Below are 12,274 nucleotides of genomic sequence, written 5' to 3'. Positions count from 1 at the left end.
GCACTACGGTTGCTATTGTGAGCTCTTACCTTTGAGAGCAGAATCATCTTCTCCAAGATTTACAGTGCTTAATCCTATCTTTTTTGCACATCTAACACTTCTCCTTCCACTTGTAGGGTACTGTGAGCTGCAGGAATTTTTGTTAGAAGGTTGCTCCAAAACGTCCAGGCCCACGTCATCCTCCTTTCTGCTTAGCGTTTGTGATCTCTCACCTCCATTTGCATTTCTACTACTGGATCTTCCCAGTCCATTTCTCTGACATTTGACACCCTCAGTCAGATCAGAAAAGTTTTTCATGATTCCATCTGACTGTGTTTGAAATCTCAAGCCTAAACCATGTTCTGTAGCAAGCCAGGGAGGCTTCTGCTTACTGGAAATAACTTGATTACTCTCTGTTACTTGGGAAGATGACTGTAACCAAGAGGGAACTGCACCTGTAGAATCAGACAATTTTCTTCCTGTTAGCTTTTCCATTTGCTTGCTCAAAGCAAGTTCATCATCAGACTGAAGAAGATGCGTAACTGCTTGTGCTGTTGCATTCTCTTTAGCATCTTTTATACAAACATGAGATGGTAAAACTTTTAGATCATCCTCTAACTCAGACACATTTTTCTTCGTAAAGCTGTTTGAGTTCATCTTACGCTCAAGATGATTGTCCTCTGGCAGAGATTTCCAGTTTAGTGAAGTACTGTTTGACTGTAAGCATTTAAAATTTAAGTCTGCTCTCTTCTGGGTGACTGCAGGTGCGTTTACTTCTTTCCCTTCATTTGAAGAATATGCAGAGGTATTTTGCTTGTGATCTGTGAGGTCAATTGTAGTGCTATGGTCAGTGCAGAGATCTCCAGAAGCTCTCTCTAGTTCACCATCAAATACAAGGTTCTCATTGATATATAACCTCACCTTCCTTGCTCCAACATCAAGGTCCTACAAAAATAAAAGTATGAAGGTTTCAGTTAAGCTGTTCAAGCATTAGATATCACTGTTCTGGAACTCTGACACTTGAACGTAATCAATAAACAGATGAAAAACTATTAAAAACCCATATCAGTAACATGCTTTTGACTACTTTTTAATCAAAAGCTCAAACTACTGAAAATATCATGGAATACTTAAGATTTTATTTAAAAGGACTAAAAACCCTGCTAGACGCTACTCTGAACCATTCTGGCTGACAAGGCTTGAATATTTAGAAAAGCTTGAGCAAAGAAGTCTAGATTAAGTATGCTTATATTTGATCAGGATATAAATTCCAGAGGCACATTTTGCTTCAGCATCTTTAAGATTCATGACTTTTATAACATGTTCCACAGCGAACCACCCCCCAGATCAAAGCCACTAGAGTTAAAAAGAGTTATAAAGAGTTATAGAAATACAGGGCTGGAAAGGACATTAAAAAGAAAAAATCATTTGGTCCATCTCTTTCTAACTGGAAAAAGTAAAATAACCTATACCATTGTGAAGAAATCTGTTTTTAACAGTTTCAAATGATCTGCCTTCATAGCCTATTCTAACACTTAACTAGCCTTTTAAATAGAAGGCCTTTATCTCAAACACAACTCTGCCACTCACAACTTTATGTTCTTTTCTGTGCCACTCACTAAAACCTTTTTTTTTTTTTTTTCATTCCCCTGAAGTTGGAACTAATGTTCTTTCTATACTCTATCATTTCCATCTAACCTTTTTCTCCTTCTCATCAAAAATACCGGTATCTTCAAAGAAAATCTCGAAGATAAGGCAAAATCCATCTCCTTTCTGCCCTCTAAATTTCAGTAATGTGTCCATCAGTGTAGAATCTTTTTAGATTCTCTGTTCTTTCCTTATTTTCATGGAAAATAAGAAGCTTTTCATGAAAGTAAGAAGTTTCAGTTTCGTCCCTCTTGCTCATCTCCTGGATGCCCTTGAATGCAATTTAAACTTTCCTCTGCTCCCAGCCTAAGCCAGTTACTCCTTCACCTTCAGGTACAAGTGGCTCCAGTTCTTCACTCCTGCACACACTCTTTACAGCTTACGAGTCTTTATAGCTTCCATTCAATAATGAGTATGAGGTGAAAAATGTAATATGGACCTACACAGGGGGAAAAACGGAAGATGCAGGCATAACAAGAAAGGTACAGCTGAGGGAGGGGAGTAGGTGTGGGAATGCAAGACACATTCCTGATAGAAAAAGATAACCTTCACTAACTTCTCAGAGAACAGCTGTAAACCCAGTTTAATTGGCCATTATGACATGACTGCCTGTGTTATTCCTAGAGTATCATAAAGTGCTATATGTCTGTACTGATGCATTTGGCCATAAAACATGATATTTTCTCCCCTTGAACAAGGACACTGCTAGGTTAATCTAATTGGGGATCAAAACACTTTAATAATTGTATATATTAAAAACTGACTACATGGCTTTGCCGGAAATGATGATGGGGAAGAGAAAGACTATCAGGATGCCCAGTAATGTTATTTTTTTTAATCTCTCTACTTCTGGACTGTTAGTGTACTCCTTAAATGGTAGAGATATTGGATATTTACAGTTGAATTTGGGATACTTGTAACATTTTTACATAGTATCCTAGCCCCTACTGATGTCAGATATACTCAAACCTTTGGTCTGTATTTTTTACCTGGGAACAGATATAAACTGCATGAAACCATGGAAATATACACAGGTATATTTTGAAAAGTGTTTGTCAGTTTCATGCGTTTTAATTAAAATCTGCAACCTCTAAAGAACAACAGGATTTGAAATGAATCTTCACCCACCAGTACCGGAGGAGGAAGGTAGGCAGAGAAAACATTACAAAATGAGATAGATGGTGGAGCTTACCCTCCCTGAAAGATGGGCAGTCAAGCACAGAAAAGGGCCAGTAACCTCAAAATTACTACCCTAGTCAGTAGGAAATGACTTCCCAATCTCTGGAATATCTGGGATAGGTATTGTAGGAAGCAAAAGAGGTGTTCAGATTGCATGAAGATGCATCAGGCAACCCTAACAGACATTTATAGGACATTAGAGACAGACCAAACTGGGGCAGGCATTAATAAAGCCAATAGCTCAGAAGAACCTTCTATTAATGAAGAACTAATAAAAGAGCTAATGAAAATCTCACGCACCAAAATTCTAAGCAGACCTAGGCTCAGGGAGGAAAAATATGAACAGATCTCAGGGACTCCAAGACCAAACATATGCAGACACAAGACTAAGAACATGCCCTCCCACCTGGCTTCTAAACTTCCAGTCGCCTAGCGATCACATGTGGTGTGGAAGATCGACAAAACGGTTAGCTTCCCTAGTGCCACCACTTAACTCTCCTCAAGCATGAGGAGGCTGGAGAAATCCCTTCCTCATGAGTAATTCCATCAAGAAACCACCCTGTAAACTAACACGCAGTACTTCACCCAAGGCAGGGTTCTTCCCTCCCAGAAGAGTAATCAGAATAGCACAATGTCGTAGAACAAGCAAGCAGGTATGATCAACATCAGAGAGAAAAAAATGAAAGATTTTGTGAAAATAGTTCTACAGTTTCCCTCGATGTTCCTTCCCAGCATGCACCTTCAGCCCTCACAAAGTGCCTGCTGGAATGGTGCTTTCTAATGGAGCAACGAGGATGGTATTCCCAGCCATTTCAGTGATATTTGTGCATGAAGGACAAAGCTTAAAAACAGAGGCATTTTCCTGTGAATTAAAGCTGGACAGAAGACCTGAAGTTGCCTCTGCCTGACTTCTCACAGAAGCGTGAAAAAGAAGGAGCAAGAGATAAGGCGGCAAGAACTAGAAGAAAAAATTTCTTCTACAAACCTAACTCTGCTGGCACAAAGCTGCTGCATTCTTACAGAAAATGCACCCCGGTGGCAGTCCAGCACTAAAAAAAAATCTCCAGCTCAAGACAACGGCCATGAACATAGTCACATGAGGAGCACGTATACAAGCAATCACTCGAAGAAGAAAACGATCCAACTGGACAGCAACAAAGACCTTCATGCATTGAAGCATTAATTCCATTCACAGATTTGTGAAGATATACAACAGACATTTTATCGGAACTTATGAAAAGAGTTTTAATAGCACCAAGTAACGATGCAATTTCAAGGCTCTAGCAAGTATTCACAGAATGTCTGAATATTTCAAACTAACTTGAAAAGAACTGGCTGCCCTTACACTTGATCTCTTCTTGCAGACTAAAATGACCTCCTTTTCCACAGACCTCATCTGAGGTAAATAAAGGCAAGATGAAGCATTCTGTGAGACCTTCCTTGTAATTCAATGAACCAAAAACCTATGACAATGATGTAATCTGACTTTTACAGCTTCCTTCAGACATATTTTTTCTACTTTCAGACTCAAGTTCTAAAATTCAGACGTACGAAAGTACTGGCCTGAATTAATTTTTTGCCTATTTTTTTAAGAACTACTGGGGCACCTCGCACTTATGTGGTTTTTGAAGAAGGATGTTAGAATGATTACCAAAAAAAAAGGCACAGAAGTCTGGCTCTGGATTCACACTAGCAGGAAAAGAATTGTTAGCCAATTATATTTTGGGGTTTTATACTTCTCAGACAAAACTTCCTCATGACAAATTACAGAATTGCGCAGAACTGCTTGTATTATTCTTTCATCTTAAGTATAATGAGACATGTCTTTAGTTAGAGTAGATTGCTGCATTGCCACCAAAATCCATGGGATTATACTCCTAATGGATTTTGCAGCTTGCCTCATAGCAGTTGATTAAAAAAAACGGTGCCTTGAAACAGAGAAATACCTTTATATGTATTCCCTGCATTATATTCAATAGGTTTGGTAACAAATCATGCCATTACCTCCTAAAACAGCAGTCCTTTTCACACTCTGTAATGATGATGGAACATTTTGTAGCCCACATTTTAATAGAAAAAGCTATTAGAATTCCAGAAAATAAACATAAATCACGTTATAGTAAATTTGTTTAAGCTGTCCCTTCCCTGGCCATTTCCATATGTATAAATTACCATATGTGCTTATATAAGAACATGGATGAGAGCAAAACCAGAGAGATAAAGCCTCTTATTTATAATCCAGGACAGCAAATCCTCTTTGATCTAGTACCTGGGATTTTTTTCTTAACATTGCAGCGTACAAACAAGAATAATTTTCACGGTGACTTTCAAACACACAAACAAGAGACCATCTGCCGTGAGATGTCTCTCTTGTAACACTAGACTACTTGTTTTATTACGAACACACAGCATACTTTTCAATTTAAGTGACAAAACTGAAATCGAGCAACAGTCAGCCTATTTATCCTATACATGAGAAAAAACATATCGAAACACGTTTCTTTTTATTGTGATAAAACAACTGAAAGTACTGAGTATTAAGATGCACTTACCTTTGTATCTTTATTTCTTACTACAGTAGAGGATTCAGTGACAGAATATGGAAGCCTTTTATTAGGTCTTTAGAGACTTCTAATAGCTTTGAAAGAAAATGCTCATCGTGCCTATGTAAACATTAAAATTACATTGCTACCACTTACAATTAAGACAAAAGCAAATCTTACAGTAGACACGGACCCCTCCTAGCTCCCTATTTTATTAGGGAAAATGGTATCTACTTTTATTTCATACTTTCGGAAAGAAGATCAAACTGAGTTTCCCTAGGCAAGGTACAACATACATAGAGTTGAGAACAGACTACTTACACTGGGAGTTGTTGTGCTGTAATTCCAAATCTTGATCTTGGATATACCAAAGTCATGTGACCGGGTGGGATTGCGGATAACAAAGTAAAGTTGGACAAGTGGATGGAAAGGGCACATCCAAAGGAAGCTTTTCTCCGTGATCTAAGAACATGTACAAGCAGACTGTCACTAATACTCTTTTTCTCCTAAAGCAGGATATTTTAATTAATTCACCACCCCACAAAAAATATACATCGATTAGAAAAGTAACCATTTACGAAAATCTGCTATGTTAAGAGCAAAATCTTAACCTCATTTCCAAACAGTAAATCCGACCCTCTTGCCTGTAAGACAGCTTGCAACAACCTGACAATTAGATGAAGGTCAGCTGCTCGCTGTCCCAGTAAGACATCTGCACGCTCACAAATGACAGTCTGCCATGCTTTGTAAATGCAGGGTCAGGGCAAGCCCAGTTTATTTTAATCAAATTAATCAGCTTTGCAAGCACTAGAGGGGATCACTGAGCACAATGGACACTGCATAATCATTTTACGATTTCTTAAAGTGCTTACACTTCTGTTTTGCCCTCTAAAGAGGGGAATCTTATAGAATTTTATTTCACTGCCTCTGTTTTAATCAGGCTTTGTAGGCATCTAATTTCACTTCTAGATCTCTAGAGCTATATATAGGACTCTACACTTGAAATTTTCTAACATTTTCTAAATGTTTCTAACAGAAACTCCCGACATGAATTTTACAGACCACTGACGATCAAGACATTTTAAAGTACCAAAGAATGCCTAAATCTCAATATTGCTCAGAACAGCCGCCCCTACACATTCAGAAGTGGAGGGAAAGGATGTGCGGCAGCTCAGAAAGAAGCAAGAAGTAAAGAGTCACAGAATCAAAATGTTGAATATTAATATACTTGATGTCAAATGTTACCCCAAAAATGAGACAAATGAGGGCACAAAGTAAATATGCATGCAGACAACATTTCAGTGATCTGAGATTAGCAGATAAATTAGCTCCCTTTCTGTTTTCAAGGATACATAGTACATAGCGTCTAGTCACACAGTACGTACACAAAGTCAGTATTTTTCCATATCCTTTCACTTTGAAGTGAGTCTGTCAGTTTTTCCTGAAAGCAGTAACAACAAAACTTTCCTACCGAATGATGGAATGGACAGAGCTCTGCCAGTCTGTTCAAAGAAATCATGAACAGGGCCACTTCTCAGAGTGGTCATCTTCATTCTCCAAGCTTTGATGGCTCACAAAGACTCTGCCCCACAGAACTCTTCAAAAGCTTTGGGAGACTGTTGTTGCTTTGAATGTCAGTTTTGGGCATAAACAGCCATACGAGTGCCAGACAGGTTTAATCCTTTCTATATAAAATAAGTTGTCTCTTAACATTGAAGACATGAAGGATAGCTCTTCAAACTAGTGTAAACCCAACTCCAGGATCAACTTCAAAGCTAAATCATATTACTGAAGCCATACTATCAAACAAGAATGATTAAAAAAAAAAAATCATTTTCCAACAGCAAACAACATCTGGTAAGTGATCGATTTCCAGACCTCTCCAGTCAGGAGCTGGTTCCCTAGAAATCAGTGGGTTCTGGTGTGTACTGAAATAGCGCCAGAAGTGCCTTCACAGGAGGGCACCAGATTCAGCATGGATCTTTGAAAAGACCTGTTCATGCTTCTCACTACTTTCTCTGGAAAGTTGCACATGATTTTCCAAATAGAAGGCATATCAGAGCCAGGCCAAGTATTGTGTTTTGAGTGAGAGGCAGCTGTAGCAATTGTTTTGTTTATCAGTGGAAGCAATTGCTTACAACTGAGGATACACAAACTCACAGGTGTTACAGTCACTGTCAGCATGTCAACCATCTGACACCAGAAACTGAAGGCAGCTTGACTCCATGCCAAAACTCACTAGACTGGGGAAGGCCCATGTTTTATCACCAAGAGTGAGAGTGATGTCCGTACCTTCACATAACATACTCAAGTCTGGAGTTACTGTCTTCGCAACTAGCACTGAAAAATCTAGCCCAAAAGTTCTTTGAAGCATCAGGGTGATATATAAGGAGTAGGAATTACATTTGAACTGGATCAAGAGAAAAAAAAAAGTAAGCGTGGGAACCTTTGGTCTTAGATTCTGTGGGAGACTGGCTCAAGACACTGCTTTGTGTGGGCATGAAGATATACCTGCTGGAAAGTAAAGGAAGGCTCAAGCACTGTGAAGAGGAATGACATGGGTCTGAGAGTTCACCACTGTGAAGAAGTACCTTTGTCAGTTATGTCTAGGATTACAATTACCTGTCCTTGTCATTCTGAGGTTTAAAAGACCTATATATGCATGTAAGAATCAGAAAGGTTTACAGAAAGCAATTTCAATGAAATACCTATTTTACATTTCTCTCTATATATAAATAATATAATGCTTTATTAAGCATTATATCCATCAGGCACCATTTCCTTAGTTGAGAGCACCTGATGTTCTGCTGGGCGTTTTTTTCTTTCACAGCATATCACAAAGTACAAGGGAAGCAGCAATTTAGATGTTCTTCTAGAAGTCTGCAAAGGTAATTAATAAATAAATAAATAAATATAATGCCCAATCTTCTATAAGAGTATGTCTGTTCTCAAAGACAAATGTACACCTAAATGATCAAAGATGGAAGTGTTTTAACTGTGGTAAAGCAAGTTTTCCACAAAGTAAGTTTTTATATTAAGTGTTCATTGTGTTGAAAATACTAGACGCTTGGAGAGTCATCAATTTGCAGTTTTTTCTAATGCACCCAAAAGCTTTCCTGTATGATCTGAAATGCACACAAACTGGAAATGCTGCTTTGACTCCTGCAGGAGTAAGCAGTTCAGTTATCACATATCCACATTCTATGACCATATTCCCCGTCCACATTGCATCTTCTCTGATGCAATATCTTGCCAGCTTCAAGAGAGGAGATTAAAAGTGTCACAAATCAAAAGAATATATTAATCAATGAAATACAAAACCTCATTATTTAAGAAGAATGGGATATATAAATACATGAGAAATGCTAAGAATAACAGGTTTATAATGGCTTAATGAATATATTATGACATAATTTATAATTATGTAGGAAGCACAAGAGTCACTGCTGCTACTACTACTGCTGCTACCAAAGTCTCATCAGCCAGAGAGCACAGACATAAATGAGAATGGGTATTTACGACACTCAAACTACAATTCTCAGGAGACAGTAAGAAAGATGGTTCAAGTGAAAATATTGCTCCGGAAATACTACTCCACACTAAGTTTCAACTAAATTTCAGATTACTGCGTATTTGCCCTCTTTCTATTCTCATTCACCCTGCAAGCACAAAAGTATCACTAGCATGAAATGAGTTTTCATTTATATTTTTTAATACACTAAGTCATTTATTATCCTCATCCACTAAAAACATTAATTTTTACTGGAATCCTAGCTTTGAGGAACCATGGAGACAAAGGACACACAGTGAAAGCGCAGCACAAATGAAATTTTGACTGTATGAAGGGCTATGGACATTTGTTCATCTCTTCAGGAGCATCAAAAGTTCCTACCGGTTATTGTCTTTTGTTCACTGTCTTTAGTATGTAAGCACTTCATGTCTCCTCATCTTACTATCTCACAGAAGAGCCATGAAATATTTTCACAATGCCACACATTTTTCTTAGTCTCTTGTTCAAAACTATCTATCTACACAATCTTATTCTTATGTGATTCTTCCCTAGGTAAAAGGATAACAAGGGGATGGGGGAAAATACACATTTCCTCCTTACGTTTACTTAAATTCATATTAAACGTCTGAAAGAAGTTAGCAGTGAAGCTCCCACACCTTCAGATCACAAGAATTACTTAAGTTTATCAGCAGACATTCTGTAAAAGTATGAAATTTCCTGTCCTTAAAAGTTTTATGATCTCATTCTACAAATATTATGATTACATTAGAATATTATAAAAACTGAATGTGTTTTATCCAAGACAATACCACAGAGTTAATATATAAGGAGGCAGAGTTAAAGCTGCCTCCTTCCAGTTGCTCAGTTAAGTCAGTCAGGCAAATTAATCAAATTTTGTTCTATAGCAAAATTATAACTGAATACCAACATCTTTGGACAGGAAAGCTGAATTTGCTAATAATAAGCAATCTTTGTATTTTTTTTAAATTATCATATAGTTGTTATGCAGTTCAGACAAAATGCAATCATGTCTCTAAACAAAAAACCTAGTGACAGAATATTAAAGAAATATTCTAATGAGAAATTCTCACTTCCACGACTAAGCTGTCTTACATTTAAGTTCTTATTGACCAAGCAGCACAAATCCCCTGAGTTGTCAGCATTTCGAATGTCCACGTCATAAGGAGACACAAATATCTTTTCATTGTATAAATCAAAGAATTCCACCTCACTCAGGCCCACGTTTACTGGATTTCCCCAGTTAGAAAGAAGTTCCATAGTCACATAAATGGCATCACATACTTCCATACTGGTTGTCGTCTGGAATGAAATGAAATATGGTATAAACATAAGTGACAAAACAATAAAACACAGAAGAAAATTAAGACTGTTAAGGCTACATTACTGATGGATCAGAAGCAAAAAGCTTGCAAACTCCAGGCTATCTGGATCGCATTCAGTCATTCCAGGTTTCACCAGTTCTGACCCACATCAACTAATAAATCTATGGCAGGGTAAGAGAAGAGAACTTATGACCCTCTTACAAAACCTAGGGAGAAAACAACTCTCTGTTCTTTGTCATTCTGATGAACAAAGGAATGGTGACATTCTCTTCTCTTACCCTGCCATAAGGTGGAATTGGTGGAATACAGGTCATTCAATGTACTTTTATTTCAGTAATACTGGCAAGCATCAGTACAGGTGCATGTAAACACAAACCTTCTCTCTCAACATGGAATCTACTTCAGGTTTGTCACCAGACAGGAATATGTCATTATCATGGGCAGAATGGCTCTCAGGCTCAGCAAGGACTTTCAGGAGATTCTCCTGTTGTCTGAAACATACATATTATTTTACATGTTACTTCCTCATAATTCTTGTATTTTTAAGAAACAGTTTAGCTGGTGCAAAGGTGAAAAGATAAGATGAACACACACACCCCACAGAAGAATCCTGTGTACCCTCACACTGAACAGTAACTGTTGCAGCATCCCACCTTCGATACACAGTTAGGTTAAAAGACAGGGCTCGAGTTCTCAGCTGGTTCTACAGCAGTCTGACGAAGCAAGACATAGGTAATATAGAGACAGAGGAAGATGTTGGCACAGAGACTGGCCCAAGGCTGGAACTTTCTCCCTGATTTACTGTCACTTGCATTATGGTATCTAAAGATTGTCAGGTGTAGCAGTACTACACTACGCCAGCTGGTATACTGGAAAACATCTCCTCAAAAAAGGAAGGTAGTCTTAAAGGAAATATATATACCTGTTTCCAAAAGGACAAATTCTCTCAACAGCTTTTATGACTGCAGTCCTTGGCTGGCTTTTTCCTGGAGGTTCAGCCATTGCAGAAACAACAGATGAAAGAGAAAATTCCCTCTAAGTAAGAAAAAGATGAACATGTTTAATTCACATTGTTTTCCACATACCAATGAGTATCAATCTGCATCTCTGGAATAAATGAATAGTTTGGGCCTAGCACTGGTCTCAGTTAACCTTAGCTAATCTGTAACTCTATAGTGAGTTGAAGCACATTTAACAGAACTGGTCCTGATTTGCAATGAAAGAGCTGAGCTTGGAGTTTGATCTGTGTGGAAGAAAAGTAATGTAAAAGCATTCTCTGATGACTATTACATATACATATATATGTCTGAAATCCCATTGTATACATTTGGTAGGACTCAGAGTTGGCCAAAGCTTTGGCACAGGTCTGCTTAGTCTTCTTCCTTCTCCAAAAAAAGGATCATAAAGACTTTTAAACCCCAAAAAAGCTCATTTCATTAGAATAAAACCTTGATTTATTTTTTTAAAGATAGAACCATCAGCAGTGACTATCTAAAAGAAAACAGAGGAAAAGTCCTGCAGTTCTTACAGGGTTATAGGCTCTTTCTCTGCCTGTACCCCACTTTGTAAGAATATCCTGCTCCCTTTGTTAAAATTTGTTGGTAATTTTTGTCAGACAGAATACTCAGCATCAGCAAAAAACTAGTCAGAAAAAGAAGAGTCCTTCTATTCTTAGGTGAACTCCATTTCTATAAATTTTTAAGACTAAGAGAACTTTAAAATGCTTATAAGTTAATTGCTTTTTTAAGTAGTAAAAAATCTGCATTGTTATACATTTAAATATTAAAGGCCAAGTTCAATAATCCCTTAATTGTGTAAGCAAAATTAAATTACTTCTGAAAGATCAGTTAGGTCAGCTTTAAGACTGAGAACTTGCAGGGGTTTTTTGAAACTCCATCTCAAGTGTCAGGGCAAAATTACATCTGTTTTAGGTATTATTTAATTATTTTTCATTTAAGCACAACAATATTAAAATCAGTCCTAATGTTAGCGGGAAGATATATTATATGAGAATATTCAAAGGAATTTGTTCTCTCAATCACAAAGCTATATATATATATATCTCAAAACCA

The 12,274-nt window shown here is 37.5% G+C and overlaps 1 protein-coding gene across 4 annotated transcripts in view; it reads right to left on the bottom strand.

Moving 5' to 3' along the window:
* LOC119147319 (katanin interacting protein) overlaps positions 1-12,274 on the bottom strand; it is a 65,857-nt gene that overhangs the window by 35,048 nt on the left and 18,535 nt on the right. For all 4 annotated transcript variants that reach the window (XM_037386101.1, XM_037386103.1, XM_037386102.1 and 1 more), the window contains 5 exons: positions 11,125-11,237; positions 10,579-10,693; positions 9,973-10,179; positions 5,670-5,810; positions 30-924 (listed from right to left, as the gene is read on the bottom strand). In XM_037386101.1, the coding sequence (XP_037241998.1) occupies positions 30-924; positions 5,670-5,810; positions 9,973-10,179; positions 10,579-10,693; positions 11,125-11,237 (1,471 nt within the window). The remainder of the gene's footprint in view (positions 1-29; positions 925-5,669; positions 5,811-9,972; positions 10,180-10,578; positions 10,694-11,124; positions 11,238-12,274) is intronic.

Source organism: Falco rusticolus, chromosome 4, assembly GCF_015220075.1.
Source record: "Falco rusticolus isolate bFalRus1 chromosome 4, bFalRus1.pri, whole genome shotgun sequence".
NCBI classification, from domain to species: Eukaryota; Metazoa; Chordata; class Aves; order Falconiformes; family Falconidae; genus Falco; species Falco rusticolus.
The sequence above is the reverse complement of the archived record's forward strand: the minus strand, read 5'-3'. Positions and strand labels throughout refer to the sequence as shown.